The sequence below is a fragment of the Rattus norvegicus genome, chromosome 10 (genome assembly GCF_021556685.1).
Source record: "Rattus norvegicus strain SHRSP/BbbUtx chromosome 10, alternate assembly SHRSP_T2T, whole genome shotgun sequence".
Lineage (NCBI taxonomy): Eukaryota > Metazoa > Chordata > Mammalia > Rodentia > Muridae > Rattus > Rattus norvegicus.
This window is the reverse complement of record NC_141543.1, coordinates 94645925-94672553: the sequence shown is the minus strand read 5'-3', so window position 1 is coordinate 94672553 and position 26629 is coordinate 94645925. Positions and strand designations below refer to the sequence as shown.

Below are 26629 nucleotides of genomic sequence, written 5' to 3'. Positions count from 1 at the left end.
GTAGGTGTGTCACCGTGGATGTGGGCTTTAAGACCTTCCTCCTAGCTGCCTGGAAGCCAATATTCTCCTCCTAGCAGCCTTCAGATGAAGATGAACTATCAGCTCCTCCTGCACCATGCCTGCCTGCATGCCGCCATCCTCCGACCTTGATGATGCTGAACCCTCTGAGCCTATAAGCCAGCCCCAGTTAAACGTTGTCTTTTATAAGAGTTGCCTTGCTCATGGTGTCTGTTCACAGCAGTGAAACCCTAACTAAGACAATAGTCCTGGCTATTCTGGAACTTGCTCTGTAAACCAGGCTGTCCTCAAACTCAAGAGATCAGCCTTCCTCTGCCTTCCACGTGCTGGATTAAAAGTGTGCACCACCACAATCCCCAACAGCTAGATTATGGAGTCTTAAATCCAAGTTATATCAACGGTAAACCACACAGAGCTCCCCCAGTCCAGGCAGTTTGACGGTAGATCCTTTTTTTTTTTTTTTTTTTTTTTTTGTTCTTTTTTTCGGAGCTGGGGACCAAACCCAGGGCCTTGCGCTTCCTAGGTAAGCGCTCTACCACTGGGCTAAATCCCCAGCCCCTTGACGGTAGATCCTTAAATGGGGATTCACTCTGGGCGGTTACATTTGTTCCCTACGTAGATTAAGAAATGGGATATGAATGGACAGATTATAAAGTTGAAAACACAAGAGGATCAGAGGGGATGTGCCAGGAAAACTACCGGAAGTTCAACCCACAAGGGAGCCTCGTGGGGCAGAGTTTATGAGTGCAAAGTTGCTGTCTGGCCAGCCCTTGGGATGCGCTGTCTTCAGCCCAGGAACATAACCTGGACGTAGCCCGGGAGGGGAGGAGTATCTGGATACACGGAATGGCAGTTTTGACACCACTGAGACCTACCAAAGAAATCAGATAGTCCTCATAAAATGGTGAGATGGGGCAAGCCTTGATTAGGACAGAGGAGGTCTTGTTGGGAGGAGGCAAAGTGAGGCAACCTGGGAAAACGTCAACGTGAGCAGCTGGGTCTAGGCTGTAAGCGAGACACTACCTGGGTCTAGGGAAACCTTAGTGGTGGGGGGGCAGGTTGCAGGAGGCGGGATTGAACACACTCTATTATCATTCCATAAGTCCCCCCCCAAAAAATCGCTTTATAATTGCAGCATTCGTCCCCTCCATGGAGACAAGGAAATGTGTGTTCAGGGCCATCAGTGAGGACTGGTCAATGGAAGGGAAGACTTAGAGCCTGAGGAGTCCTTAGCCATATTACAAGCCTCACCAGACCAGCTCAGAGGGACTCCAGGCTGTTAGCATCACCCCTCCCCCCACAAAAAAATAAAAACCAAAATGATAATAAGCACCTATTCGTCACAATTTGTTATGGTTAAAAGGGTTCAAAAATAACGTCAGCAGTTCCAGCTGTGAGTCTTTGATGATGCTGTTAAGATGGCGGTGGTCATCCAAAGGCTGCAGTGCGGGCTGCAGGAGCCATCTGCAAGGTGTTTCCCGCCCCCTCCCCTTCATGGCTGGTTGTGGAGAGGACTCCTCAGTTCCTGCCCACGTCGGTCTCTTCCCCCATGCTACTTGATTGAATTGTCATTAAAGCATGGTGCCTCAAAAGAGGTGGAGGAAGAAGAGAGAAACTCTCTTATGGCCTCACAAGAGCAAGCACACAGCATCGCTTCTACCTCACTCAGCACACGAACGCCAATCGACCAAACAGCCCACAACCCAAGGGTAAGAGATGTTAGACGCCATCTTTTGAAAGCATGAACCCCAGAGATGACCATGTGGTGATACTGTCTGCTGATAGGAAGAGCAACCTCTTTCTGTACTACTACCCCCATTTCAGCCCTGCCACAGCGGCGTCTGCTAACTGCCTATAGCTAGCCTCAGGGAGTGGGCGGGGCCTCCTGAGCCCCACCCCCTAGGAACTGTTAACTGCCTCTAAAGCCACAGCTAAAGGGGCCAGGACGCAAGCATCCCTCTCCCTGGTAACTGTTAACTGCCTGTAAATTCTCAGGGAGGGGCAGTCCTTGTGAGCCTCTCCCCAGCTCCATGATAGAAAGTCCCACAAGTTAATCTTGTGAATATCACATCTCCTCAGAGCTGTGGAGAGCTCAAAAGGCAACTGATTGTCTAGGGGGATACCTTTTCACAAAGCCACTTAGAGTCTATGTTGCTCATTTTCTCAAAACAAGTTTTCAGTCATTATTATAATCTTCTAGCCCCAGAAATGACAGAGCAATCATTTCCCCTCCTTTGCACATGAGGTCAGAGCATCAGTTCCCTGGAGGCTTATATTTGAGTCAGCTCTCCTCAGTTCTGAGGAAGGAGATGCTAGAAGCCATCTTTTGAAAAAGGGGTTCTAGAATTTGTGGGCCCATCTTTTTTTTTTTTTTTTTTGGTTCTTTTTTTTTTTCGGAGCTGGGGACCGAACCCAGGGCCTTGCGCTTCCTAGGTAAGCGCTCTACCACTGAGCTAAATCCCCAGCCCCCTTGTGGGCCCATCTTTAAACTACCTGACGCAGGGTAAGCACCCCTTTCTCTGCTATTTCACTCATTCTCAGTCCTTCTGACACCAACTGGGGGAGGGGGAGGGGTCCCACACCAAGCAACTTTCCAGTTCTCTGGGCACACCAGCTGAGTGTCCCAGGATCGGCCGAACTTTGCAGTAACTGGAGTTTAGGGTCAGATTGCTCAGATAAGGGCTCAGCTCTACCAGATGGCCCCATTCAGATGGCAGTAACAGTCCAGGTTGTCACTTGTTCATACTACCTGCTAGATGGCCACCCCTGGCTTAATTACTTGCTAGGATGACCTGGTTGGGGGGGGGGGTAGGAAAACTGCTGCTACTGCATTAGCCAAAGAATTTGGGGGAGCAGTGGAGCTGAGGGACAGAACATTCCTTCCATGTGGGTGTGTTCATCACTCAGAACCACCAGGACCTCCACGTTTAGGGACTTTAATGGAATCTTTCATCATACAAGCCCAACTGACTTCTGAGACATGGCCTTGCTGTTAGCCCAGGCTGGCCCAGAAGATGTAATTCTGCATACTCAGCATTCTGAGGGTGGAAGTTTCCAGTATGGGCTAGCGCATCTGACCTGACCATCTCTCTCCACCTCTTCACCTCTCCCCAGGGCATGTGGACTGAGGCTGGACTTTCCAAGCACATAACTGTGTCTTAGTCTTGCTGATGACTAGTCTCCATCCAGAAATCTTGTTGCAGGATATCCCTTGATTGTGGACTGTTTCTAACTGTGCTATGGCTCAGCCTTTGATCTCAGAGCTTTCTGTTTACTTATGTAAACAAGTAGTTGTGGTGTGGCCCAGTACTAGCACACACCTTTAATCTTTTAGCTAAATAAAGGTAAACCTTGGATACCGGAGAAATGGCTCAGTGGTTAAGAGCACTGGCTGCTCTTCCAGAGGTCCTGAGTTCAATTCCCAGCAACCACATGGTGGCTCACCACCATCTGTAATGGAATCCGATGCCCTCTTCTGGTGTGTCTGAAGACTGCCACAGTGCACTCATATTCGTGTAATAAATAAATATTTTTTTAAAAAAATTAAAATCGACTCTTGGTCAAGAGGCAGAGCAACTAACCAGCTGACAAGGAATGAACATAAGTAAACAAAGGAGGGCCTTTGAGTGGAAGGGGATTTAAGACAGGGCAGAGAAGGAGAAATGGCTTTTCTCACTCTTGGATGTTGGGGGAGCTTTTTCCTTCTGGGACGTCAGAAGAGCTGAAAGGTCAGCTGGGCGTTCTCTTTGCTTCTCTGAGGTAGCAGGTTTCCACCCCGGCATCTGGCTCCTGAGTCTTCATTGATAAAACCTAACAGTTTGGATTTTGTTTTAAAAACAACAAAACCCAGCAAAACTGATCTCATTCAGACAAATGGCACTCTGGCTGCAACGGAAGTTTCCGAGTGCTTTCGGAGCTTTGGGCAGCAACTGGGTGACAGGCACCAAATACGCATTTCCTGATAAAGCACATTCCCTCAGACAAAACTAGAAGCCATTCTTAGCATTTAACGCCCCAAAAAGACTAATTTATTTAATGCAATTGTTACTGCGTCCTTGTTTATTACAGTAAACTGTATGAGAGAATGGGTTCTATTATAACCGTTTTATTTTATTGTTAATGAGGTGTACCGACTGTGTGTGGTTTTGTGCGCGCAGATGCAGGAGGCCATCGCGTCCCCCTGAATGCGGCATCACAGGTGGTTGTGAGCCTCCTGGCTTGGGTGTTGGGAACTGAGCTTGGGCTCTCAGTAAAAGCAGAACAGTACATGCTCTTCAGCCACTGAGCCATCTCTCCAGCCCCTCATTATGGCTTCCATACACACATATAATATACATTGACAGCATTCACCTTCTCTGTCACCCTGTCATCTCTCTCCCCAGCAGAGTTCCTCTTCCCCTCCCAAAACAGCCCACCTTCTACCCTCATGTCTCCAAAGGGACTCCGTGAAGGTCATTAGTGGGTTTTGTTGAAGGTGCTAGAGGTAGGGTGTCTTAGGGTTTTATAGTGTGAACAGACACCATGACCAATGCAAGTTTTATAAAGGACAACATTTAGTTGGGGCTGGCTCACAGGTTCAGAGGTTCAGTCCATTATCATCATGGCAGGAAGCATGGCAGCATCTAGGCAGACATGGTGCAGGAGGGGCTGAGGTCTACATCTTCACCCGAAGGAAGCCAGGGACAGACTGAGCATCTCCAGGCAGCTAGGAGGAGGGTCTCTAAGCCCACCCCCATAGTGACACGCTTCCTCCAATAAGGCCACACCTTCTACTACTGCGACTCCCTGGGCCAAGCATTTGCAAACCATCAGGTAGGGACAGCTGGTGAGTTGCTGTCTCTCTTAACTTTGTTTCCTCTGCTTTCCAGAAAGTCAACGAGTTGGTAATCCTGTGTAAACACCGCTAAGGTCATTGTAGCCCAGTGGTCCCCAGGCTGCTGACAGGTGTGTAACCCCACATGGCTCCTGAGCTGTCCATGGCTACACAGAGGAGGAATCAGAAGGCAGCCACCTCCTCTCCCCCGTATGAATTTCACACAAGTACATATTACCAGCAGGTAATATTCTGCCCAGGGAGTCAATGGGGTGTGGTTCCTGGGTTTCCTGAACCTGCACACAATGGGGTGGATGTTGGAGGTCACTCTGCACACACCTCCATATCCGGGTGTGATGAGAAAGCCCCACCAGTAACTTGAAGGTACCCTGGTACCTGTCCAGCTTTGGTAGACTAATGGATGTTCAAGGCTAAGAATAGGGAGGTCCACAAGGAATTACATGGTGGAGGCCTAACTGTCAGAGACCCAGTACGGTGTCGTTCCAGCCAGTCAGCAGGTGATGCAGTGGCTGAAACTGATCCTTAGTTTACTCTGCAGCCCACTGAAAGCATAGCCCTCTTTCAAGTAGCGCGCGCGCGCACACACACACACACACACACACACACACACACACACACAGATGTCTATAAAGAAGTGTCACTTCTTCAAATACCATCTGTGCACCTCTATCCTTGAACAGCACTGGGCTACTTATTTAAGTGGTTGGTCCTAACGCCTCCCTTCCATCCCCATATGCCCCCCTCACCCCCAAGTCAATCTCCAAGACAAAGAGGTGTATTTTATCAAGCCTTGTAGACTCATTTAAAGTACTAATGTACCACAGGGTAGGCAGGTGGCAAACTTCTCTGGCTTCTTTTTAGGCTGGAGGTCGTCCGGGAGAGAGAGAGAGGAGTTGGGGGAGGCACGGGATGGAACCCCGAAAGGAAGATGGGTGTCTAGTTAAGTCTGAGAGATAGGCTGTGTTCTTACCTTTGGGCTTCCCAACACAGATAGCACTACCCAGACGGATACCATCTTGTAGCCCAGAACCTCTTGCCAGGCCCGGCAAGCTCTGGCTCTTGAAGCCTGGGCAGAATGAAGAACTGTCGTCTTGAGTTCTGGAGGAGAGGTAAGAGGGGAACACACCCATTCGAAATGGGAAAGGGACGATGAAAGAGGGGAGTTTTACCTAGCATCCTAACATGTGAGACCCTGCATTCTGTCCCGGAGGGTGTTGCAACGACATTGACTAGAAGCCTACAGCAGAAGTGGAAAGAGAATAGAGGCTTTCTGAAGATGGTGCCATTGAAGGAGGGTTTGGCGCCCCACTGTGGACAGTTTGGGCTTCTGCAGCTGAAGGAACTTGAGATTTGGACTTGTGGATGCTATGAAAACTTCAGAAGAGGGCAGTATCCCTAGGAAGATACAGCAGTAAGCAGAGCCTAGAGGCCAGCCAGAGGGCTGCATTAGCTCAGCCAGGCAGCTCAGCTCTGACACACACACACACACACACACACACTAACTTGGCAGCACATATAGTAAAATTGGATCAATACACTAGCACAGTCCTGTATAAGAATCACACACACACACACACACACACACACACACATTTGTGAAGTGTTCCATATGTGTGTGTGTGTGTGTGTGTGTGTGTGTGTGTGTGTGTGTGTGTGTGTGTGTGTATGTAGCCAGGGACCTCAGAGAAGGGCTACCAACCTTGCTGTGACTTCTCATCATTATTGCTGTTGTTGTTGGGGATAAGGGGTTGAGATAGGGTCTCAACACCTTAGCCCAGACTGGATTTGAAGTCCCTATGATTCCTCTGCCTCAGCCCTGTGAATGATGTGTTTCAGCTCCAAGATAATTTTGGTTTGTTTGTTTGTTTGTTTTAAGACTGGGTCTCGGGGTTGGGGATTTAGCTCAGTGGTAGAGCGCTTGCCTAGGAAGCGCAAGGTCCTGGGTTCGGTCCCCAGCTCCGAAAAAAAGAACCAAAAAAAAAAAAAAAAAAAAAAGACTGGGTCTCATGTAGCCCAGGCTACTGCCCTAATACTGTGCGTATCTAAGAAAAAAAAAATTGACATTAGGACCCTACAGTTTTAACCTTCTGAGTGCTGGGATTACGGGACTGTGCCATCCTGCTCCACTGCTGAGATGGGTCACAAAGGTTCACGAGCAGGACGATCACTCTGTCAACTGAGCTACATCCCGGACTTCTTTTTATCATTGTATATGTGGGTTAAAGATGTTACAGAGGGGGACAGTGCACGGGCAGAGGCCAGAGTGCAGCTTTCTGGTGTCACTTGTATCCTTCAACCTTTACGTGGACTCCAGATACCAAACTCAGGTTTGTGTCGGTGGCAGCAAGCATCTTTATCTGCTGAACAAGCCATCTGGGTGCCCTGCCCTCGACTCAACCAGAGTATGCCATAAAAACTCAATAAATGGGCTAGAGAGATGACTCAGTGATTAAGAGCACTGACTGCTCTTCCAGAGGTCCTGAGTTCAAATCCCAGCAACCACATGGTGGCTCACAACCATCTGTAATGGGATCCGATGCCCTCTTCTGTGTGTCTGAAGGCAGCTACAGTGTACTTATATATAATAAATAAATCTTTTTTAAAAAAAGAACTCAAGCTTTTTTTCTCCATCTTTATTAAATTGGGTATTTCTTATTTACATTTCAAATGTTATTCCCTTTCCAGGCCAACATTCCCCTAACCCCTCCCCCTCCCCTTCTACGTGGGTGTTCCCCTCCCCATCCTTCCCCCATTACCACCCTCCCCGCAACAATCCCGTTCACTGGGGGTCCAGCCTTGGCAGGGCCAAGGGCTTCCCCTTCCACTGGTGCCCCTACTAGGCTACTCATTGAATAAGCTTCTTTCTTAACACACTGTGTGTTGGTTCTTTCTTTCAGCGAGAACTTACAACCTAATAAAAGGAGCTGATTTAGCCATCGCCACAACAGTGTAGTGAAACGCACTGTCCTCAAATAGGGGTCATAACAAGAATCCTTAGAGGTCCTCAGCTGGCTATGCTAGCACAAGCACAGGCACTGCTGCCTGTTTTCCCGCCCCCTGCAGCCCAGTTCTACTCTGCTGACTCTGTCACCCAGGCTGGAGAGGCAGCAGGTACCCAAGAGAAGCTCTTCTGTGAAAGCAGAGGCCAGCAGGACCTTAGGAAGTCTCTGCGAGCACTTGCTTTGTTCTCCAGGACAAGGGACAAGTTCCACAGGACAAGGAAGCCCAGTGCCAGGGGACAGGAAAGGACAATCCAGCCACAGGGAGACTGCATGCTGGGAAGTGCTGGGAACTGGAACCTGGGGCTTCTGCCAGGGCATGAGGTGCCCTGGTTTGGAGACTGCGTAACCTGGGCGCATTCTTCTAGTGTTAAACATGGTGACGGAAAGTACCCTCTGGACTGAGTTCTCTTTGGGGTCAGAAACCCTGACAAGACAAGAACTGTAATTCCTCCATCTTCAATCACCCCCTTCCGGAAGTGCTTAGCCCTGAACCCTGCCTAGTACATTCCTGAGTACATTTTGGTCTTTTTCCTTCAGCTCCCCCAAGTGACTCGGAGAACACAGACCAGCTTACAAAACATCATATTCGTTTTATCCAATGTGCTGCTCATAAACTGTAGAGACTGTGTCCTTTGAAGCTGAGATCCGTGCCCAGAAATGTCTGACACCAAATCCTGAATCTATTGTCTCCCACAAAGAATTCCAGAAGGAAGGGCTAAAGAACAGAACAGGTTAATGACATTCCCACATCCTTCTGAAATTAGATTCTCAGTCCTCGCATTCAGGAGGCTGAAGCGGAGGATGGGGAGCTGGAGGCCATCTTGGGCTACATAGTAGGTCAAGAATAGCTTGGGCCACAAAGTGAGGCAGAATCTCACCGCTCCCGGAACTCCCACCAAGAGTGAAACGCCTGAAACGCCCTACGAGGAAGGCTGTCTAAAGGTGTGAATCTACTCAGGGACCCACTTCATTAAGATATCTAGGTCCTGGGGCTGGAGAGATGGCTCAGTGGTTAAGAGCACTGACTGCTCTTCCAGAGGTCCGGAGTTCAAATCCCAGCAACCACATGGTGGCTCACAACCATCTGTAATGGGATCTGATGCCCTCTGGTGTGTCTGAAGACAGCTACGGTGTACTCATATATAATAAATAAATCTTTAAAAAAAAAAAACTCGGGGCTGGGGATTTAGCTCAGTGGTAGAGCGCTTACCTAGGAAGCGCAAGGCGCTGGGTTTGGTCCCCAGCTCCGAAAAAAAAGAACCAAAAAAAAAAAAAAAAAAAAAAAAAAAAACCTCTAGGTCCTGAGCTTGCCCATCAACCCTGGCCACTCCCCTCAAGGCTCCCTGGGGTAACTATCAGGCAAAGGCAAGGCTTGTGACAACTGTCCTGCTGCAACTGCTGTCTTCCTAGGGGAACCACAGAAGTGGGACCAGGCCCCATGTGTGCAGAGGGCACCCTAGGACAGTGACTCATCACAGTTACTCCCCAGTCGCTACAGCATGGGGTCATTTCAGGTCAGGCTGAGAGAAGGATGGTCAATGTGCCATAAGGTGTCTTAATTATAATATATGTGGGTGACTATAGATCTTGTTATAAAAACTGATGGCCCCTGAGCTCCAGGCTTTTTGTAGTGTTTGTTTAAGAGGAAGGTTTGCTTTGGCATTTGATTTTGGATGTTTCAGCCATCACTGAGCTGGGCCTGTTGCTTTTGGGCCTGCAGTGGGACAGTACATGCTCAACATGGTGAACCCCCGGCTGAAGAAGCCTGCTCACAACTGGGTATAAAAGAAGGAAGAAGGAGTGTGGTCCCATAGTCTCCTCTGAGGCTAAATTCCTAGTGACTGAAAGACCTCTTTCTAAGCTCAATTTCTTAACATCTCTATCAGCTCACCACAGCACCTGGCTAAAGACCAAGCCTCTAACTTGTAGGCATTTGAGGCCATTTCCAGTCCAAACACAGTAACAGCTGACTTGGTCAGCTCCCATTGTTCCAGCTAGGTGAGGTTTCCTTAAGGAGAATTCTAATGGCTGAAGGCAGGGCTGCAGTCTATTCTTGTACTTTAGGAACATTCTTCTCATAATCTTTGTTAAATATGTAGTGAGTTTTTAAAATAAGAGAGAGACTAGAAAAAAGATCTAAGTGAGTAGGAGTTGCAAAGTGAGGTTATAACAATACAATGGGTATCAGATGAGACCAAGTATATGTTTTGTTTAGAGAAAAGAAGGCCCAATACTGTTCACACATCACTATGTAAATTAAATAGAAATGTTAAGTACATACAAGTGAAATGACATGTTAGAGTCATCTCTTAACATCACACCAGCCATGTTTAATGTACCCACAGGTACTGACTAGAGGTTATCACCTTGAACAACATGGTTCAAGGCTACATCATCAGCACCCTTCTGTTCCATTTTTGTTGTTGCTTGTTTGAAATGTAGTCTTGCTATGGAACACACTAAGTAAGCCAGGCTAGCCTTGAACTTTTGACTAGGATTACAGGTGAATGTGACCAGGCCAGGCTCAGATCATGCTTCTGCAGGGCCTTTACGGAAGAACATACAAAACACTAGGGATGGCAGAGGTCTTCATGAAGAAAACCCAGAAGGGCACCATGCAGGATGCCTCCCCTGGTTTTCATTCTCACTGTAGTCCGGCCTGGCCTGGAGCTTGCTATGTAGGCCGGAGTTGGCTTCAGATTCAGAGATCCACCTGCCTCTGCTTCTGAAGTGCTAGGATTAAAGGTGAACATCACCATGCCTGCCTGGTATCACAGGTAGCTGTGAGCCACCCAATATGGGTGGTAAGGACTGAACCCTGGCCCTCTGCAAGAGCAATACACACTCAGGTTGTTTTCTGATCTCCAAGTGTAAATGTATAAACACACACACATACACACACACACACACACACACACACACACACACACACACACACACACATCTACTGAGCTCCAGAGGAGAGAGAACAGTATCAGGCTTACACAGAGAGAGAGAGAGAGAGAGAGAGAGAGAGAGACAGAGACAGAGACAGAGACAGAGACAGACAGAGAGAGACAGAGACAGAGAGACAGAGAGACAGAGACAGAGAGATGAGAGAGAGAAATAATGAATGTGCTGGGGACCTGAACCCAAGTCTTCTGCAAGAGCTACAAATACTCTTAACCATTGAGCCATCTCTCTAGCCCCTTAAAAACATTATTTCTTTAAATTGTAGGCGTTGGGAATATAGCTCTGACCAAACCAGCTCAGTCAGCCAAACATGGGCCCAAGGGAGGGAGTGAGGGTTGAAAAGAAAAAGACAATTAGACAACATTATAACATGGCCTCAGTGCTGAGGCTGAAGCAGGGTTTTTTCAGTCTGATTTTATATTATTCTAGGAACATACAAAGAATATGGTCGATCCTAAGGCATAAACAGAGTAGTTAAGGAACACAGAAAGCATAAACAAAGGTCCCATGATTACTGTATTCAGGGTCTTAACAAGACTCAACAAGATACAAAAAACGCATTCCTCAGCTGAATTCACTGTGAGCCTACTTCCTGTCCTAGCCCAATGTCAAACTCTTAGAAGTCGGCCCCAAAAGCTCTCCACATGCTCAGTGGCAAACTGTTCAGTATAGGCAAGGCCCTAGGTTCAATCAAAACTGTCCAATGTCAAAAATAGTTTGTGGAGCTAGAGAGATGGCTCAGTGGTTAAGAGCACTGTGTGCTCTTCCAGAGGACCCCGGGGTTCAATTCCCAACACCCACATGGCAGTTCACAACTGTCTGCAACTCGAGTTCCAGAAGATCTGACACCAGCACACAGACATACATGCAGGCAAAACACTAATGCACATGAAATAAAAATAATTAAAAAAACAGTAATGGTTTGCCTGTCTTTAATTTGCAGTTTTGCTTCTGAGCCATCAAAGGTACTGCTACATATTCTGACTCAATCAGTCTGCAGCTGTGGAGGAGGGGTCGCTCCTGCTGAGGGAATATCCAACCTGCTAACCCCCAATGGGATGGGGCACTCTGGAAGTGAACAGGGTAAGCTGGACCAGAGCTCAGGTCAGTGGAGCTTGTGATCAGGGACAGCTGAGGTAAAAGTATTTGTTGAGGAAACTGGTCTAAGTTCCATCCCCATTTAAAGGTGGAAAGAGAGAGTACTTGTATAAAATCATTTATGACCTCCCAGCACACATACAAAAGAAGAAATTGGGGGTTGGAGGTTACCTTCTAGCCGCCCTTGTTGTTAATTATATTTTATTTATTAATCATTTTTAAAAGATTTATTTATGTATATGAATACATTGAGCTGTCTTCAGACACACCAGAAGAGGGCATCAGATCCCATTACAGATGGTTGTGAGCCACCATGTGGTTGCTGGGATTTGAACTCAGGACCTCTGGAAGAGAAGTCAGTGCTCTTAACTGCTGAGCGATGTCTCAGCCCTTATTAATCATTTTTAATTATATTTTATTATGCAAAACAGTTTTTTAATGTAATTATATTTTAATGACACTCTTCCTCTCCTCCAAGTCTTTACAGATCTTCTCCCCATCCCAACTTTAAGTTCTTTCTCAAAAAACCAAAGCTCCAATAGAACAATACCAAAAACACAGGACAACTCCCAAAAAGAAAAAAGAAAAGCCTGTAACTGAGTTTAAGAGTGCGCGCACACGCGCGCGCGCGCACGCACGCACGCACGCACGCACGCACGCACGCACGCGCGCACACAGACCATATAGTCCATTATACGTTGGTCAGCTACTCCAGAACACGAGGCCTGCCCTAAAGTGTTTGATAAACCCAGTGCCACTCCACTGGGGGTGGGGGGGGGGAGTAATTTCCTTCTCCTACCAAGTACAATAGACAGTTCAGTTGTTAATCTTTATCCTAGTGCTAGGTTTCCATTCAAGAATGCTTTTTTTAATAAACATAACAAAATAAAATATAAGATAAAACCAAAGCCATCACATCGGAGTTGGACAGGACACACCAACAGAAGGAAGAGTCCAAGAGAAGGAAAAGTATAGAGTCCCTTGTTTGCACACTCGGAAACCCCACAGAAACATAAACTGGGGACCTAAATGCCGAGGACCAGGTGCGGACCATGCTGGCAGGTCCTCAGGAAGATGGGAATCACTCTACCTCAAGATCCAGCTACACCATTCTTGTGCATATCCCCAAAGGACACTTTCTTTACCCTACCACGAAAACACCTGTCCAGTCACGTTCATTGCTGTTTTAGTCATAATAGCCAGAAACTGGAAACCCGATGTCCATCAATAGAAGAATAGATAAAGAAAATGTGGTACATTTACACAACAGAGTATTATTCAGCCATTTAAAAAAAAAAGACATCATGAAATTACAGGCAAATGGATATAACTAAAAAAAAAAATTATCCTTAGTGAGGTATCCTAGACCTAGTATCTATTTGTTATATGTGACAATAGCTGTTAAGTCAATGACAAGCTAAAATCTGTAGAACCATGTTGGGTAGCTGTAGAGTAAGAGACTGAAGGGGACAAACAGCTCTCCTTTGGAAAAGACTATGGATGGATGGGGGGCTGGAACAGGAGGATCAAATGGGGAAGGAGGAGGGGATTCGGAGAGAGAATACTTGGGGAGAGACAGCTAAATTAAGGGGTATTGGAAAGGTGGTATGGAAAAACTAATACAGGAGAAATTTCCTAAAATATATACATATATGAAGGCAGTCTAAATGAGAACTCCAAATAATTGAGGAGACAGACTATGAACTGGCCGTCTCTTGTCACCAAAGCTTTGAGACCAGGGACCGGGTTGGGTCTAATTGAATTATTGGCCAAAGAAGCCCCATGGAGGTCTCCCAACAACCCAGGCTGTTGCCATGACAGCTGAAGGCAGCACCTGCACTCACTGAACCTGGGCTGGAGCCTTCATCCCCACGCTCTACCACCTTTGGCACAAGGAGGTACTTTTCACGCTACCAAATGTGAAGTGCAAACGCCAAGCCAAGTCACAGCCCCTTCACAACAGGGGTACTGCCTGCAAGATATGTTAGGACAGTGGCAGCAACAAAACTTGTGGGAGTGACCAACCAGTACCTGATTTGACTTAAGGCCCACTTCACAAGATGGAACCCATATCCGACATGATTGGGGTGATCAAGAACCAGAGACTAGATAGCCCAGGGACCTAGGGTAAAAGCAAGTAGTACTGGTGTCTTGGTTAGGGTGAAAAGACACCATGACCAAGGTAACTCTTATAAAGGACAACATCTAATCGGTGCTGTTTTACAGTTTTTGAGGTCCCGTCCATTATCACAGTGACAGGAAGCGTGGCAGCATGCAGATAGGCTTGGTGCTGGAGAAGGAGCGTATTCTTAGAGCCTTGATTAGAAGGCAACCAAGAGAGACTGCCTCTTCCACACCGGCCAGAGTTTATTATATTCAAATATATATTACCTCAAGGCCCTACCTCCACAGTGACACACTTCCTCTAATAAGGCCACATCTCCTCCAATAAGGCCATGCCTCCTGATAGTGCCACTTCCCACGGGCCAAGTATATTCAAACCACAACTGGTAAAAAAGAAAGAAAAAGAAAAAAGAAAAAAAGAGACAATGATAAAATGGCTTCTAATGACACTCTGCTATACTCATAGATAAGTTCAGCCATCATCAAAGAAGCTTCTTTCTGCAGCAGATAGGAACAAATACAGAGACCCACAGCCAGATATTCTGCTGAGAGTGAGAGACCTTGGAATACCCAGCCTTTTATGGGTTCTTTAAATCCCTCCCCACAGGCCTCAGGGAACCCCAAGAGTGTAGGAGCCATAGGGAATGGAAGACATCAAGAAAATAAGGCCCTCTAAATCGATATGAGCAAAGCTCATATAAACGCACAGACAGAAGCAAGATATTTACTACGCACCCTTTCACAGTCCCAATCTCTATGGCCCACATTTAGGCCCTAAATTCCCTTTTGGGCAAAGTCCACAGGGTGCAGTATGCACACTGCCTGCCCTGCCCTTTATTAGTCACATTTGACAGTTTTCTTCCGTGTCTATTCCGAGAGACAGTTGTCATTTTCTGTAAAAGAACACAGCAATTAAATAGTGGGAAGATAAAAAGCAGGCCCTCTGGGCTTCACGCCTCAAAGGGCTGACCGCAAGCAAATTAAACTAACCGGTCCAAGAGAGCCCGCAGGGCGATCACGTGGTATAAGACAAGTCAAACAACTGTTTCCTGGCTCCGGAAAACCAGTCCTAGGGGTTCCCGCTTGGACCCAGAACCCAGCATCCACTTGCTCCCTCCAGTACTAATGCCCTTAGGGAAGCACACAGGTTAATGGCGCCACAGGTCGTATCTTCGGTTTAAGGGGGCAAAAAAACCACAGCTCCAAAGTTGCACAGACCGGGTTAAGGGGCAGAGCTGCGGGAGACAGGCGGTCCCGACTCTCCAGTGGCCCAGCTACTCTGCGCTACCCAGAATCCTGGCATCGCGAGCCGCAGAATCGCTTACTTGAGCCAAGAACCCCTGCAATGCCCCCGCAGGAGATGAGCTGCCGGCCCCGCCCCTCGGCTCCTCTAGGCCTCGTGATTGGTTCCGCGGGCTGGGGCGGGGCCGTAGCGGCGAGCCGACGTGATGGCGTCAGACGCCGCGCGCCGCTTCCTGTTGTCAGTGCCTCTGGAGCCGCGGCTTTTTCTCCGAACTGAGGCGTTTCGCTTTGCCTGGAGCTCCGCCACCTGCTCCTGCTCCCTTTGGTGAGTCTAGGGTCTGGACGTGGAGGGGAGCGCGGGGCAGCGACGCGATCCGGCGGTGGGCCTGCAGCCTCGCAGCCGCTCGCGACCCCTGGGCGCCTTGAGACTTGTGGTGGGAACCTCGGCCCTTAGCTACTGGGGCCTGTTCCACCTCAGCCAGCGGCCACCGGGTCTCTCCCCTCCGTCTCCACCACAGTCAACCGCAGCCCTAAGCCGGGTCCCCCTAACCAACGGTCTTGCAAAAGTGTAGTGTCACTCGTGACCCCTCTTTAGCCCAGTTGCAACCGGATTGGAGCGAGCCACATCCCTCCACCACCTCTTATCTCAACATAATGTTTAGCCTTCAACTCTTCTGAACTTTCCCTTGACCCTCCATTCTGGCTCTGATTTCGTATCACAGCTTGTCATATCCGGCTCACTCATCCCAAATACCCTAGGTCTGTCTCCCTCCTATTGACCCACTACTAAAGTTGTCGCCTGTTTAACTTGCCGGTTTCTTCTTGATAACTGACATCACAGCTTTATCTCAAGTCTTGTGTGTATCTTTTCTTTACCGACTTGACTTTTACCTCATTTCCTAGCTGATCACAGAGGTAAGTTCTCTCTGGCACTTACCTACTTAAGACCTTTCTATAAACTCTCCCTGACTCTGCTGCCTCAGTTCCTACCATTTCCCCCAGTCCTTTTGTCATTTTAAATTTAATATACATTAATTCTTTGAGAATTTTATACATGCATGTAATGTATTTTGATAATATCCCTACCCCCATTCATCTCATTGTTTTGCTGTTGGCTTTTTTGTTTGTTTGTTTTTTGTTTTTGTTTTGAGACAGCATGTTTCTAGCCTTATCTCTCTATGAAATCACTCTGTAGATCAGGCTGGCCTCAGAGATCCCCTTGTGTTTTAATCTGTTTTTATTCTTTTGGTTTGGAGGGCAGAAGGTGGGCGTGGAGGGTGGTTTTGTTTTTTGTTTTTGTTATTGTTTGTTTTGAGACAGCCAATTCAAGTAGCCAAAGCTAGCCATGGACTCCTGATCCTCCCTGCCTCCACCTCCCAAGTGCTGGAACTGTAGGCATGAGTCACCATGTGTGGCTTCCCAGAGTTACTATTAACTAGATCTACTCAACTCCCTTCAGTTCCTTCCTCCATCCAGCTCTCTTTCACTTTGAGAACTTAGGGCCCAGCTCCCTACTGGTCATGCTTGCTGTGTTCCTCAACAGCCATGTCTGCTCCTTGCACAGAGCCCAGCAGACTAAACGGCCGAATTGGTGTGTGTAGGGACTCAAACGGTACCTGAGTATAGAGCTTACTCCAGAGCTTTTTGGGGGAGCTCTTCCTGGTGTCTGATCTCCTGAATGTGTTTCCACTGATGGCTTTTCTGGGATTCCTATTAAATCATTTGTGCCTGCTGTTGTAATCCTAGGTGTCATTCAAATACCTGGAAGGTATGAGGTGACCACTCATCCATCTCATTCATCCTGGGGTAATGGAAACCAGCCCTTCCTTTTGGCTGACTGGTGTTTTGTCAGTAGAGAGCCTCAAGGAGCACGGTGGAGTTGGTTGTGATCACAGAGTCCTTCCCGTGTGTCCTAGCACCTGTGAGGAAGAATCCTCCCGGTGTTCCTTTCTGCATAGCTGACTGCAGATCTTTCCCATTATTGAACCCAGAGACATAATGGCCATCAGAAGCATGTTCTAAGTCATGAAGAGTCCTGGAGAGGTTGAAGGATTAGGTACAGGGGCTGTAAAATTGCCCTATTTTGTAGGCCCAAGATCATTTAGTCTTAGCCACTGGGGTTTGTAGGAACATGTAAAGGTGAATTCAGTAGTTGAGGCATATGGGTCTTTAAGGTCCTTGATGCAGCTTTTTTTTTTTTTAAATACATTTCCTCCAAGTTCTAAGTGGCTCGATTAGGAGAGTCAACCGTCTTTGGTGGCAGCCTCTTGCCTCTTCCCATACCCACTCCCAGTGATGGAGATTCAGTCCAGGACCTTGTATAGGTTAGGCAAGTATTCAACCACTGAGCTACACTTGAAGCCCTATCAGCAATTATAAAGGGGCCTGAGACACCATCACTGCCACAGTAGTCTCCTTCTGTGAAGGCTGAGTGCAGTTCTGCCTTTAATCGCCTCTCCTAACAATGCAACCTTCAGAGTGGCAAAAGTTTCTTAGTAGTGTAAAGTGCTGTGCCTCAGCTTCCCACAGTCTGTCGAGTAGATGTACCTGTTCTATATGCCTCGCCTTTATCTATTAAATTATTCAGGAGTTGGGCTTGTTATCTATTTTTTTTCTTTTTGATATTTTGCGTACTAGTCCTAGAAACAGAGTGGTGAATGAGTTCTTCAAAGTTCTTGTTTTCATTCATTCAGAGTATACACGTCTTTAGACTCCTATAGCAAAGCCAGATACAATGCTACCCACATGTAACCACAGGTGCCCAGGAGACTGAAGATGAGAGTTCAAAGCTTTCCCAAGGAGTTTAAGGCCTTCCTGGGCTACATTCTAAGTCCAAGGTCAGTTTATGCTACATAGCAAGATCTTGCTCAAAAAGAAAGAGTTCAGGGGGTTGGGGATTTAGCTCAGTGGTAGAGCGCTTGCCTAGGAAGCGCAAGGCCCTGGGTTCGGTCCCCAGCTCCGAAAAAAAGAACCCAAAAAAAAAAAAAAAAAGAAAGAGTTCAGGACCAGAGATAGACCTCAGTGGGAGCGCACTGCCGAAGGGGAATCTGAAAGCCAGGCATAGTTGGCCAGGCTTTGTAATCTCTTTGTTGAGGAAGGAGAAACTTGAAAGATTGCTGGAAGTCAAGGCCAGCCTGGGCTACACAGCAAAGGTCTTGTCCTTAAAAAACAAAACAAAACCAAAACAGGGTAGAAGGAAGAATCCTATTCTGTGTGAAACAGGACTGTGGGAGAGATGGTGGTATTGGGTGAAAGGCAAGTTGGAGGGAAAATGTGCCCAGCGGGGACAGATGCCCTCACCCACCCTCGTGTTTGATCTAGTCTCTCATCCTCCAGCAGCTTTTAATTTGAAGTTCCTGCTTCAGAAGCTTGTTCTTTTTACCCCATCCCCACCCCAAATCCTACCTATACCCCTAACCCTATTCTTACCCCTACCTATCCCTACCCCTACTATTACTTGTACCTCTATCCCTGCCCCTCCAGGACACTGGCTTAGAAGTCCAGCTTTCTTCAGGACATGCTGGTTACTCACTCAGGATTCATGTGTCTGAAAGGTCAGCTGCCTTTCTGAATCAGATCTTAACTCTGTCATTCGTTTCCATACCATAATATGCCTCATCCCTCAGTCTGGCAGCTGGGAGGCCTGGGCACAGGGCTGTTCACAACTGACAGGTATATGATTCAGGCTGTGCAAAGGCTGTTGGCATGGCTAAGGTATCTGTAGAGAAACCCTTTCCGTTCACTGATGAACAGAGTGCTTGGTAAAGCCTCCTTGTCCATTCTTTGAAGTTTCATGTAAGCTATGCCCCTCCTTTCTTCTTCAAAGTGTAGATGAAGTAAAAATAACCGTACTAGCTAGAACTGGGATAAATCCTTCCCAAATTGAACATTTAAGAAAGGACAGTTCTAAAACTCAGGTGTCATGAAGAAGACCTGGGCTTGGCTGGATGGAGACATAAATCTATCTGGTAAGACAGTGTCTTGCTTTAGTTTTTATCTGATAAAGTAGAGCTTCTTTTGACCTGAGACAGTTTGAGCTGCAAATAAAGGACTCAGGAGACCTGAGATTTCCGTTTCTTACTTGCTTCTACTGAGCCTGTGCGCTCCTCTAAAGTAGAGATGACTGTGTTGCACAGGACTGTTCTAAGAATTAAACAGAGCTAGAGAACAAGATCAGAGAAGCATTGTCCATTTCAAAAGGCACATAAGGGTGAGTCAGTGCCTGGGGTAGAGGCAGACTTAGTACCATTTGGGGCTTTCTAAGTAGCACCAGCTGTGTCCTCTGCTGAACTCCCCAGTAATGTTCAAGACCCTTAATATTGTTGCCCAAGTCTCCTTACTCCTGCAGAAGTGTCCTGAAAGCCACACCTCTCTTGGTGTCAGTGAAGAATAACTGAGAGTAGAGAGAGTGGTGTGACACCATGCTGGGAAATCTGATGTCCACGCCAGGCAGATAGTGGTCACTGACCCAGCAGTCAAGATGGCTGCCATGAGCAAATGCAGTCCTGCCTCCCTGAAGCACTATGGTTTAGACACAAGGAACTAGTGTTTAAGCTTCCTTCAAAGAAGAATAAAGGTGCTGGCTGTGGTGGTGCTTGTCTCTGATAACAGCACTGGCAAGGTAGAGGCAGGATGATCTCTGTGCATTCAAAGCCTGTCTGATCTACAGGACTACATGGAGAGACCCTGTCTTGGGGGGTAGGAGGAGGGAGGCAGCCTAAACCTGAAAATTTTTACTTATTTTATGGATTGTGAATGGTTGTTCTGGATTGCTGAGCTAATGTCATTTTGTGGCTTTTCTGACAGTTTCTGGCAACAGTTACTTCCTTTTGCTTGAGACCTGTACTCTGGTCTTGTTGGCTTCAATTTATCTTAGTTTGTTTTTTTTTTTTTTAATGAATTAATTGTGTGTGTGTATGTGTGTGTGTGTGTGTGTGTGTGTGTGTGTGTGTAGTAACAGAAGAGGGCATCAGGTCTCCCCAAATTAGAGATAAAGGGTGTGGTGAGCTATCTGAGAACCAAACCTAGGACTTCTGGAAGAGCAGTACAAGTCCTTACTTGCTGAGCCCCAGTTAGGTTTTTTGAGGTGGAGGTATCTATAGCTAGGCTAGCCTGGAACGCCCTGTGTGACTGAAAGTGGCCCTCAGCTCCACAGTCCTTCTGCCTCAAGCCTCTTCTCCTGAGTGCTGAGACCACAAATGAGCCCACTATATTGGGATTTGGGTTTTGTTTTAGCATGGTTTTGGTGGGGTTTTTTTGTTTTTGTTTTTTGTTTGTTTGTGTGTTTGTTTTGAGGCAGGTTGTCATGTAGCTGAGGGTGATACTAAACCCACCCTTTTGGCTGTACTTCCAAATGCTGGGATTACATGGCCCTGGGTGGTATTTGTTTGTTTGCTTGTTTGTTTTTAAAAGTAATTACTTGGCTTTAACCATTAACTGTGCCCCTCTTGAGTACTCTATTGCTTTCAGCTAATTAGTCCCAGGAGCTTTAATTGACATAGGCAGTTATTTATATGTTGAGGTCTAAGCCCCAGGGTCCTGTTCACTAGCTGAGAGAAGAGCAACTGGAGTGTGAGGAATTCCGTCTGAGCAGCAGCCTGAGGCTGAGAGAGGCTGGGGCCCTGGAACTGTGGGGACTTGGAAGCCAAGGGCCTGGAGCCCAAGCAGCTAGATCTTGCTTGCTGGACTGCACAAGGGTCATGAGGGAGGAATTCAGCTTCCGGGACAGGCATTTTGTGAGGAGTGACTGACTATAGCAGATAGCTCCTCTTCTACCATCTTGGAAATCGGAATATGGGCTGGCCTCCTGAGGCCTTGAAAATTCCTGGGATATAGAGCAGAATTTGGAATAGTGAAGCCAGAGGTTTTTTTTTTTTTTTTTTTTTTGGTTCTTTTTTTCGGAGCTGGGGACCGAACCCAGGGCCTTGCGCTTCCTAGGCAAGCGCTCTACCGCTGAGCTAAATCCCCAGCCCGAAGCCAGAGTTTTGTAGTCAGAGCTAAGGGCTCCTCCTGGCAGCCTGTCTCTATGAGGGCCATGCTTCTTTTCCACACACTTGCCTCCCTGTACAAAGCCTGTCTTAAGATGTCCACTCTGTGACTTTTTTATTACCACTGTCTAAGAAACCAGCAACTGGCTTGGTCCCATCATTGAGGATCATCCTGTTTCTTCCCTTCCCAGGTCTCACACTCCACTTCTGTGCTATAAACCTTGCCTGCTAGACTGGCCTTATTGTTCCTCGGGACTGCAGCTGAAGTGCGTGCCTCTTCCCAGCCCCCCTCAAAGTCTAGCTTGTTCCGAGCGGTGGAGCCAAGCCACTATTGTGTAAATTTGTTCCTAGACCTGCCTCAGCTTCCTCTTCCTCCTTCCTCTATCAGGTAGAAATAATGAAATGGCTTTCGGATGTAGGGTGATCACAGGGGAAGTGTAAACAAGGCAGTCTGTGTAGCATCCCTTGGTTATGCGAACTTCCTTGTTCAGTAATTGAGTGAGACGACCTGAATGTTGGCTCTGTAGTCTCTTTCCCTAGCTTTGTCTGGCTGCGAATGTGCCTGCCTAGCCTGAATGCTCCAGCTTGGGCCAAGGGAAGAAGGCACCTGCTCTTCGAAATCTTGAACTGTGGATACATAGCTACAACATGGGCAGTGGTATTCTTCATTTTTATATTTGTGGCTACATCCATGGGAATTGCAGATAGCTTTTCTACCCTGAACACATCATGTTCACACTTCACACTTGAGAAATAAAATCCTATGCTCCCATGCTCCTACTAGCAGCAGATTGTGATGTCAGAACCCATGTTGGTCATTTAGACGAATATCTGTGGCACTCAACCTAAAGCTTTGGAGCCGGTGCAGAAGCAGAAGGATGGAGAGAAAGCCGTCTCCTGAAGCTGCTGCAGCTGTGCTTCAAACCCTGGCCTGGGGCAGCAGCTGGGTCCTGTACAAGACCGGGGCCTGGAGTGTGAACTGTGAGGCCCAGCACCTGGTCTCAACCCATTCTTGGCTTCAGTGAAAGCCCCTCCTTCATGCCCTAGCCGCAAGCCTTCTGAGGTTTTCACACTCAACCCTTCTGTCTGAGAAGTTTTACATGACCCAATAGGTAGATGTATAAGGTAGGCAAATCAAACATTTAATAAGAATAAACCATAAATAAATCTATTTTAAAACAATTCTTTGGTTAAAACGTACAGTTTTACTCTTTATTGAAGAATTTTCATACTGATAAGAAAGCTGTGCTTATCTATCAAATTCAAGGCGTACTAATTTGATACGTGCTGAGGAAACACTAAGAGCCTTTGCTTTTATAATTAAGCCATTATGCTTCTATAGAAGAATTTTGTATAGTAAACACAGCAAGACTGCAAGTTTTCTCAAATGTGAACTGAGAGCTGGGCATGGTGGCCCACACCTTTATTATCAGGCCCAGGAGGCAGAGATAAAAGCAGATCTCCATAAGTTTGAGGCCAACCTGGTCTACATAGAATTCCAGGACAGCCAGGACTATATGGAGAGACCCTGTCTAAAGGGGAAAAATTGGCTCACATCCAAGCTGAGGTTTATCAGACAGTGTTCGTTGATGATGTATGATGATGCATTGTGACTTCCTGTCTTATGCATATACACGTGTTGCATATTCAGAACCAGAGCAGCTGTGGAAGTCACGTGATGCCACAGGTGCGCTCTGCCAGAAATACCTCAGATTCATCAGACTTTGATTTTGAATTAATGTTCAGTTGTTGTGCATTCAGGAACCTGTTTCTGTTGATTTTTTTTTCTTTTTTTGCAATTACCACATTTAGTTGTGGCACCTGATAGGAATTTCAACCCATTGTTGAGAAAGCTTTGCAAATCTCTGTCCCATAGGCCCTGGCTTTCTGCATAGATTTTGGTGGGAAGCGCTCTCCGCTCCCCTTCTTGGTGCACAGGGTTTTGCCCCTCCCAAAGACTGAACTTCTGTTTCCTTCCTTAAAATCCAGTGTCAGTTTTTCCTGTGCTTTGTTCAAAGGCAATTCATTTGCAATTTGTTGGACAGGGCCTGACCTCCTGCTGCCTGCTGGGTGGGGCCTGCGGTTATAGGGGTAAGTTCTGTACATGCTCGTCTAGCCTCCTCCTTCTGTTCCTTCAGGTGTCATGTGAGTCTCCTTGAGAACTGCTGCCCGAGTGGAAATGCTCTCAGTGGAGAATGGCCTGGACCCTCGGGCTGCCATCCAGGTAGGTGGAAAAATTAGGATCAAGAGAGGGAGGGACTGCACAGGGCCACCATTTCATCAACACTCAAAGATTTATTTAGTTTATGTACATGAGTACACTGTACTCTTCAGACACCAGGAGAGGGCATCAGATCTCATTACAGATGGCTGTGAGCCACCATGTGGTTGCTGGGAATTGAACTCAGGACCTCTGGAAGAGCAGTCAGTGCATTTAACAACTGAGCCATCTCTCCAGCTCCCTCATCAGCTTTTCTCTTAAAAAAATTTTTTTTGGGGTTGGGGATTTAGCTCAGTGGTAGAGCACTTGCCTAGGAAGCGCAAGGCCCTGGGTTCGGTCCCCAGCTCCGAAAAAAAGAACAACAAAAAAAAAAAATTTTTTTTTCCTTTTAGATAGGGTCTCATGGGGTAGCCTAAATGGGCCTCAAACTCACTCATACCAAAGGATAAACTCCTGATTTTCCTGCCTTGACCTTCAAGGTGCTAGGATTGCTGGCCCGAATCACTGTGCCCAGCTTTCATCTTCTGTCCTTGAAATAAATGAACACTACGTAGAGAGAGGCTTCAGGTGGAGAAACATTGACAACAAAGTCTGGCTTCCAAGAGATCCTAATAGATATCTCTCTCTCTCTCTCTCTCTCTCTCTCTCTCTCTCTCTCGTGTGTGTGCGTGCTCGTGTGCGTGCACGCATGTGCATACACATACCCCCTATAGCGTGTGTGGCAGTCAGGAAAACCTATGGGAGTCTGTTTTCTCATTTCATCATGCATCATGTGGGTTCGTGGACTTGGAAGCAAGTACCTTTACCCACTGAGCCCTCCTGCTAATCACCCATCCTTGGAGTTCTCCTCTCTCCTTCTCCCCAGTGCTGAAAGCGCAGATGTTGCCATGCCCAGTTTCTTATGGGTGCTGGAGATCCCAACCCAGGTTCTCATGCTTGTGTGTACTTTAGTTTGTTCAGGCCCTGAGTTTTGTCTGACGAAGTTGATCTCACTAGTTTCAATAGTGGGGTTAAGTTGGCAGCGTCTATGCATTTGTCATGTACTACTTTCCAGGAAAACGGCAAACAAACATATTTGTGGTCAGTTTATCAGAACCTCTCCAACAACTTTTCGTAGCGATTTTTTTTTCTGTGCTTGGCCCTGGATTTGCCTCAGTACTCTGGACTGATTATCTGTGTCTCGGAAAGGAAGGAGGTCAGGTAGCTTTTTGACTCAGTGGAATCCTGTGGTGGCTTCTTTGGAGAATCCTGTTCCCCGGTTACCAAAACCTCCTGCAAGGAGGAGCTGCAGCCCTCAGAGAGCTGCCTTCCCTCTCCTGGCCACTAGAGGGTCAGCTCTACCTGTTTCCCTGCTGGCTTCCAGCTAGGCCTTCGAAGGCTCCCTGGGCCTCTGGAGCAGAGCAAGAGGTGCACAGACCTCCCCTGAGGTGTACGCCTAGTTATCCCTGCATTCCCTGACACAGCATCTGGTAGGCACTCAGTTGGAAGTAGTTTGAGCCTTTTATATAATATATAATATATAATATATTTTAAGTAACATTTAAAATTCAATCCCAAGATCAAAATCTTTGCTTCAGAGGACACTATTCATAAAGTATTAAAGGAGAGATGAAAAGATATTGTACACAGAAAAAGAGAAGATATTATCTCTGGAAAAGGTCTGGTATCCAAAATATATAACTATTTCAGCCTTTAAGAGAGAATCTGGGCACTGGGAAATGGCTGTCTATGGTGTGTGCTGGTATGAAGCCCTGTGTTTGGATCTCCAGAACCCTTGTGGCAATCTTTATAACCCCAGTTAGGGAGAGGGAAGGCACATTTCTGAGAAATCCCCAGGTAGCCCATGAATTGGTGAGCACAGGTTCAGAAAGAGACCTTGCCTATCAGAGTAGTGTGTGTACTGGGCATGGTGGTGCACACTTTAATCCCAGCATTTGGAAGTGAGAGGCTGGTCTATCTCTAAGTTCCAGGCCAGCCTGATCTACAGAGTGAGTTTTAGGACAGCCAGAGCTACAGAGAGAAACCAGAATAATAACAAAAAAGACTAATGTGTAGAGTGATTAAGACACTCAGCCCACATATATGTGCTGATCTGCACATGCACTGACACACAAAAGCCCACACAGCACACATTAAAAACAAGTTATACAGTGGAAAAGGATTTCTCCAAGGAAGATATACAAATGACCAATAAGTACACAAAATGGTACTTTTTATTACTATTAATTACTTTTAAATTAATTACACAGGGAGATGTAAGAGAACGCCATGGTAGGGTGCTGCTTCACTCCATTAAGGTGGCTGCAATCAGAAAGACAATAATAGCAAGTGTTGACAAAAACTTGGAAAAGTTGGACCTCTCCCCTGATCTCTGAGAATGGAAAAATCATGGCTACTTTAGCAACAGCTGGTTCCTAAAAAACACAAAAAGGCTTTTGAGGTTGTTTCTTTATTCCTTTTCTTTCTGGTGTTGGGGGTGAAATACAGGATCCCAAAAATCTAGGCAGCTCTCTACCCCTGAACCACATCCCCAGCCTGGCATGGGGATCATAGCTTTTATGTGATCTAACAATTCTTTGGATTTGAAGGCAGGTTTTACTGTGTAAAACTGGCCTCAAACTTAACTCTGAAGACAGCTTCCAACTCACACTGAAGTAGGTCCTCAGCTTTTAGCAGTCAAGAGTGCAAGCCTGTCACATGCGAGCTCATCGGTTCTAGACCTCAAAGTATGTCTGCGTAACGATGGGATAAAAACACTCCAGCGACACTGTAATCACAAAGTGCCACCAAGCCAGGCATTCGTTTTGTCGTGAATAGCCAGATAAAGGTTGGGATGCCATGCAGAAGCATATGCCTGACAGCAAGCAAGAAGAAACTAAATTCTGATGATGTGCTGTAGCACACACAGCCCTTGAACCCTTGCCAAGTCACAGGAACCACACTCAAAGACACATGCTGTATGCTTCCATTTCTCAGAAATGGCCCGAAGAGATAAATCTGTAGAGTCAGAAAGTAAAATTATCTTGCAGCCACCCCCAACCCTGCCACTAACACACTGTTTCTCTCAGTGGTGTTGAAATGCTCTAACATTAGCTGATGGCAAAGGTTGCACAATTCTCTGAATATGCTAAAAACCACTGAACTTCCTTTT

At 46.8% G+C, this 26629-nt stretch overlaps 1 protein-coding gene and 1 long non-coding RNA gene across 4 annotated transcripts in view; both read left to right on the top strand.

The window, feature by feature from the left end:
• Positions 1-1919: 1919 nt before the first annotated feature.
• LOC148003125 (uncharacterized) lies at positions 1920-9013 on the top strand. 2 transcript variants are annotated; one of them, XR_015632151.1, is made up of 4 exons: positions 1920-2521; positions 4887-5075; positions 5843-5961; positions 7750-9013. It is a non-coding gene; the product is annotated as an uncharacterized LOC148003125 (long non-coding RNA). The 2 variants fall into 2 exon arrangements; XR_015632152.1 differs by lacking the exons at positions 1920-2521; positions 7750-9013 and adding an exon at positions 6063-7462.
• A 6485-nt stretch (positions 9014-15498) lies between these two features.
• Plekhm1 (pleckstrin homology and RUN domain containing M1) overlaps positions 15499-26629 on the top strand; it is a 47811-nt gene continuing 36680 nt past the window's right edge. Inside the window, exons 1-2 of one of the 2 annotated variants that reach the window (XM_087572377.1) lie at positions 15499-15595; positions 23396-23481. Coding sequence is in view for 1 of the 2 variants with exons in the window: in NM_001009677.3 (NP_001009677.1) it covers positions 23437-23481 (45 nt within the window). In the remaining variant the exon portion in view is untranslated. The remainder of the gene's footprint in view (positions 15596-23395; positions 23482-26629) is intronic. The other variant, NM_001009677.3, reaches the window with a different exon arrangement.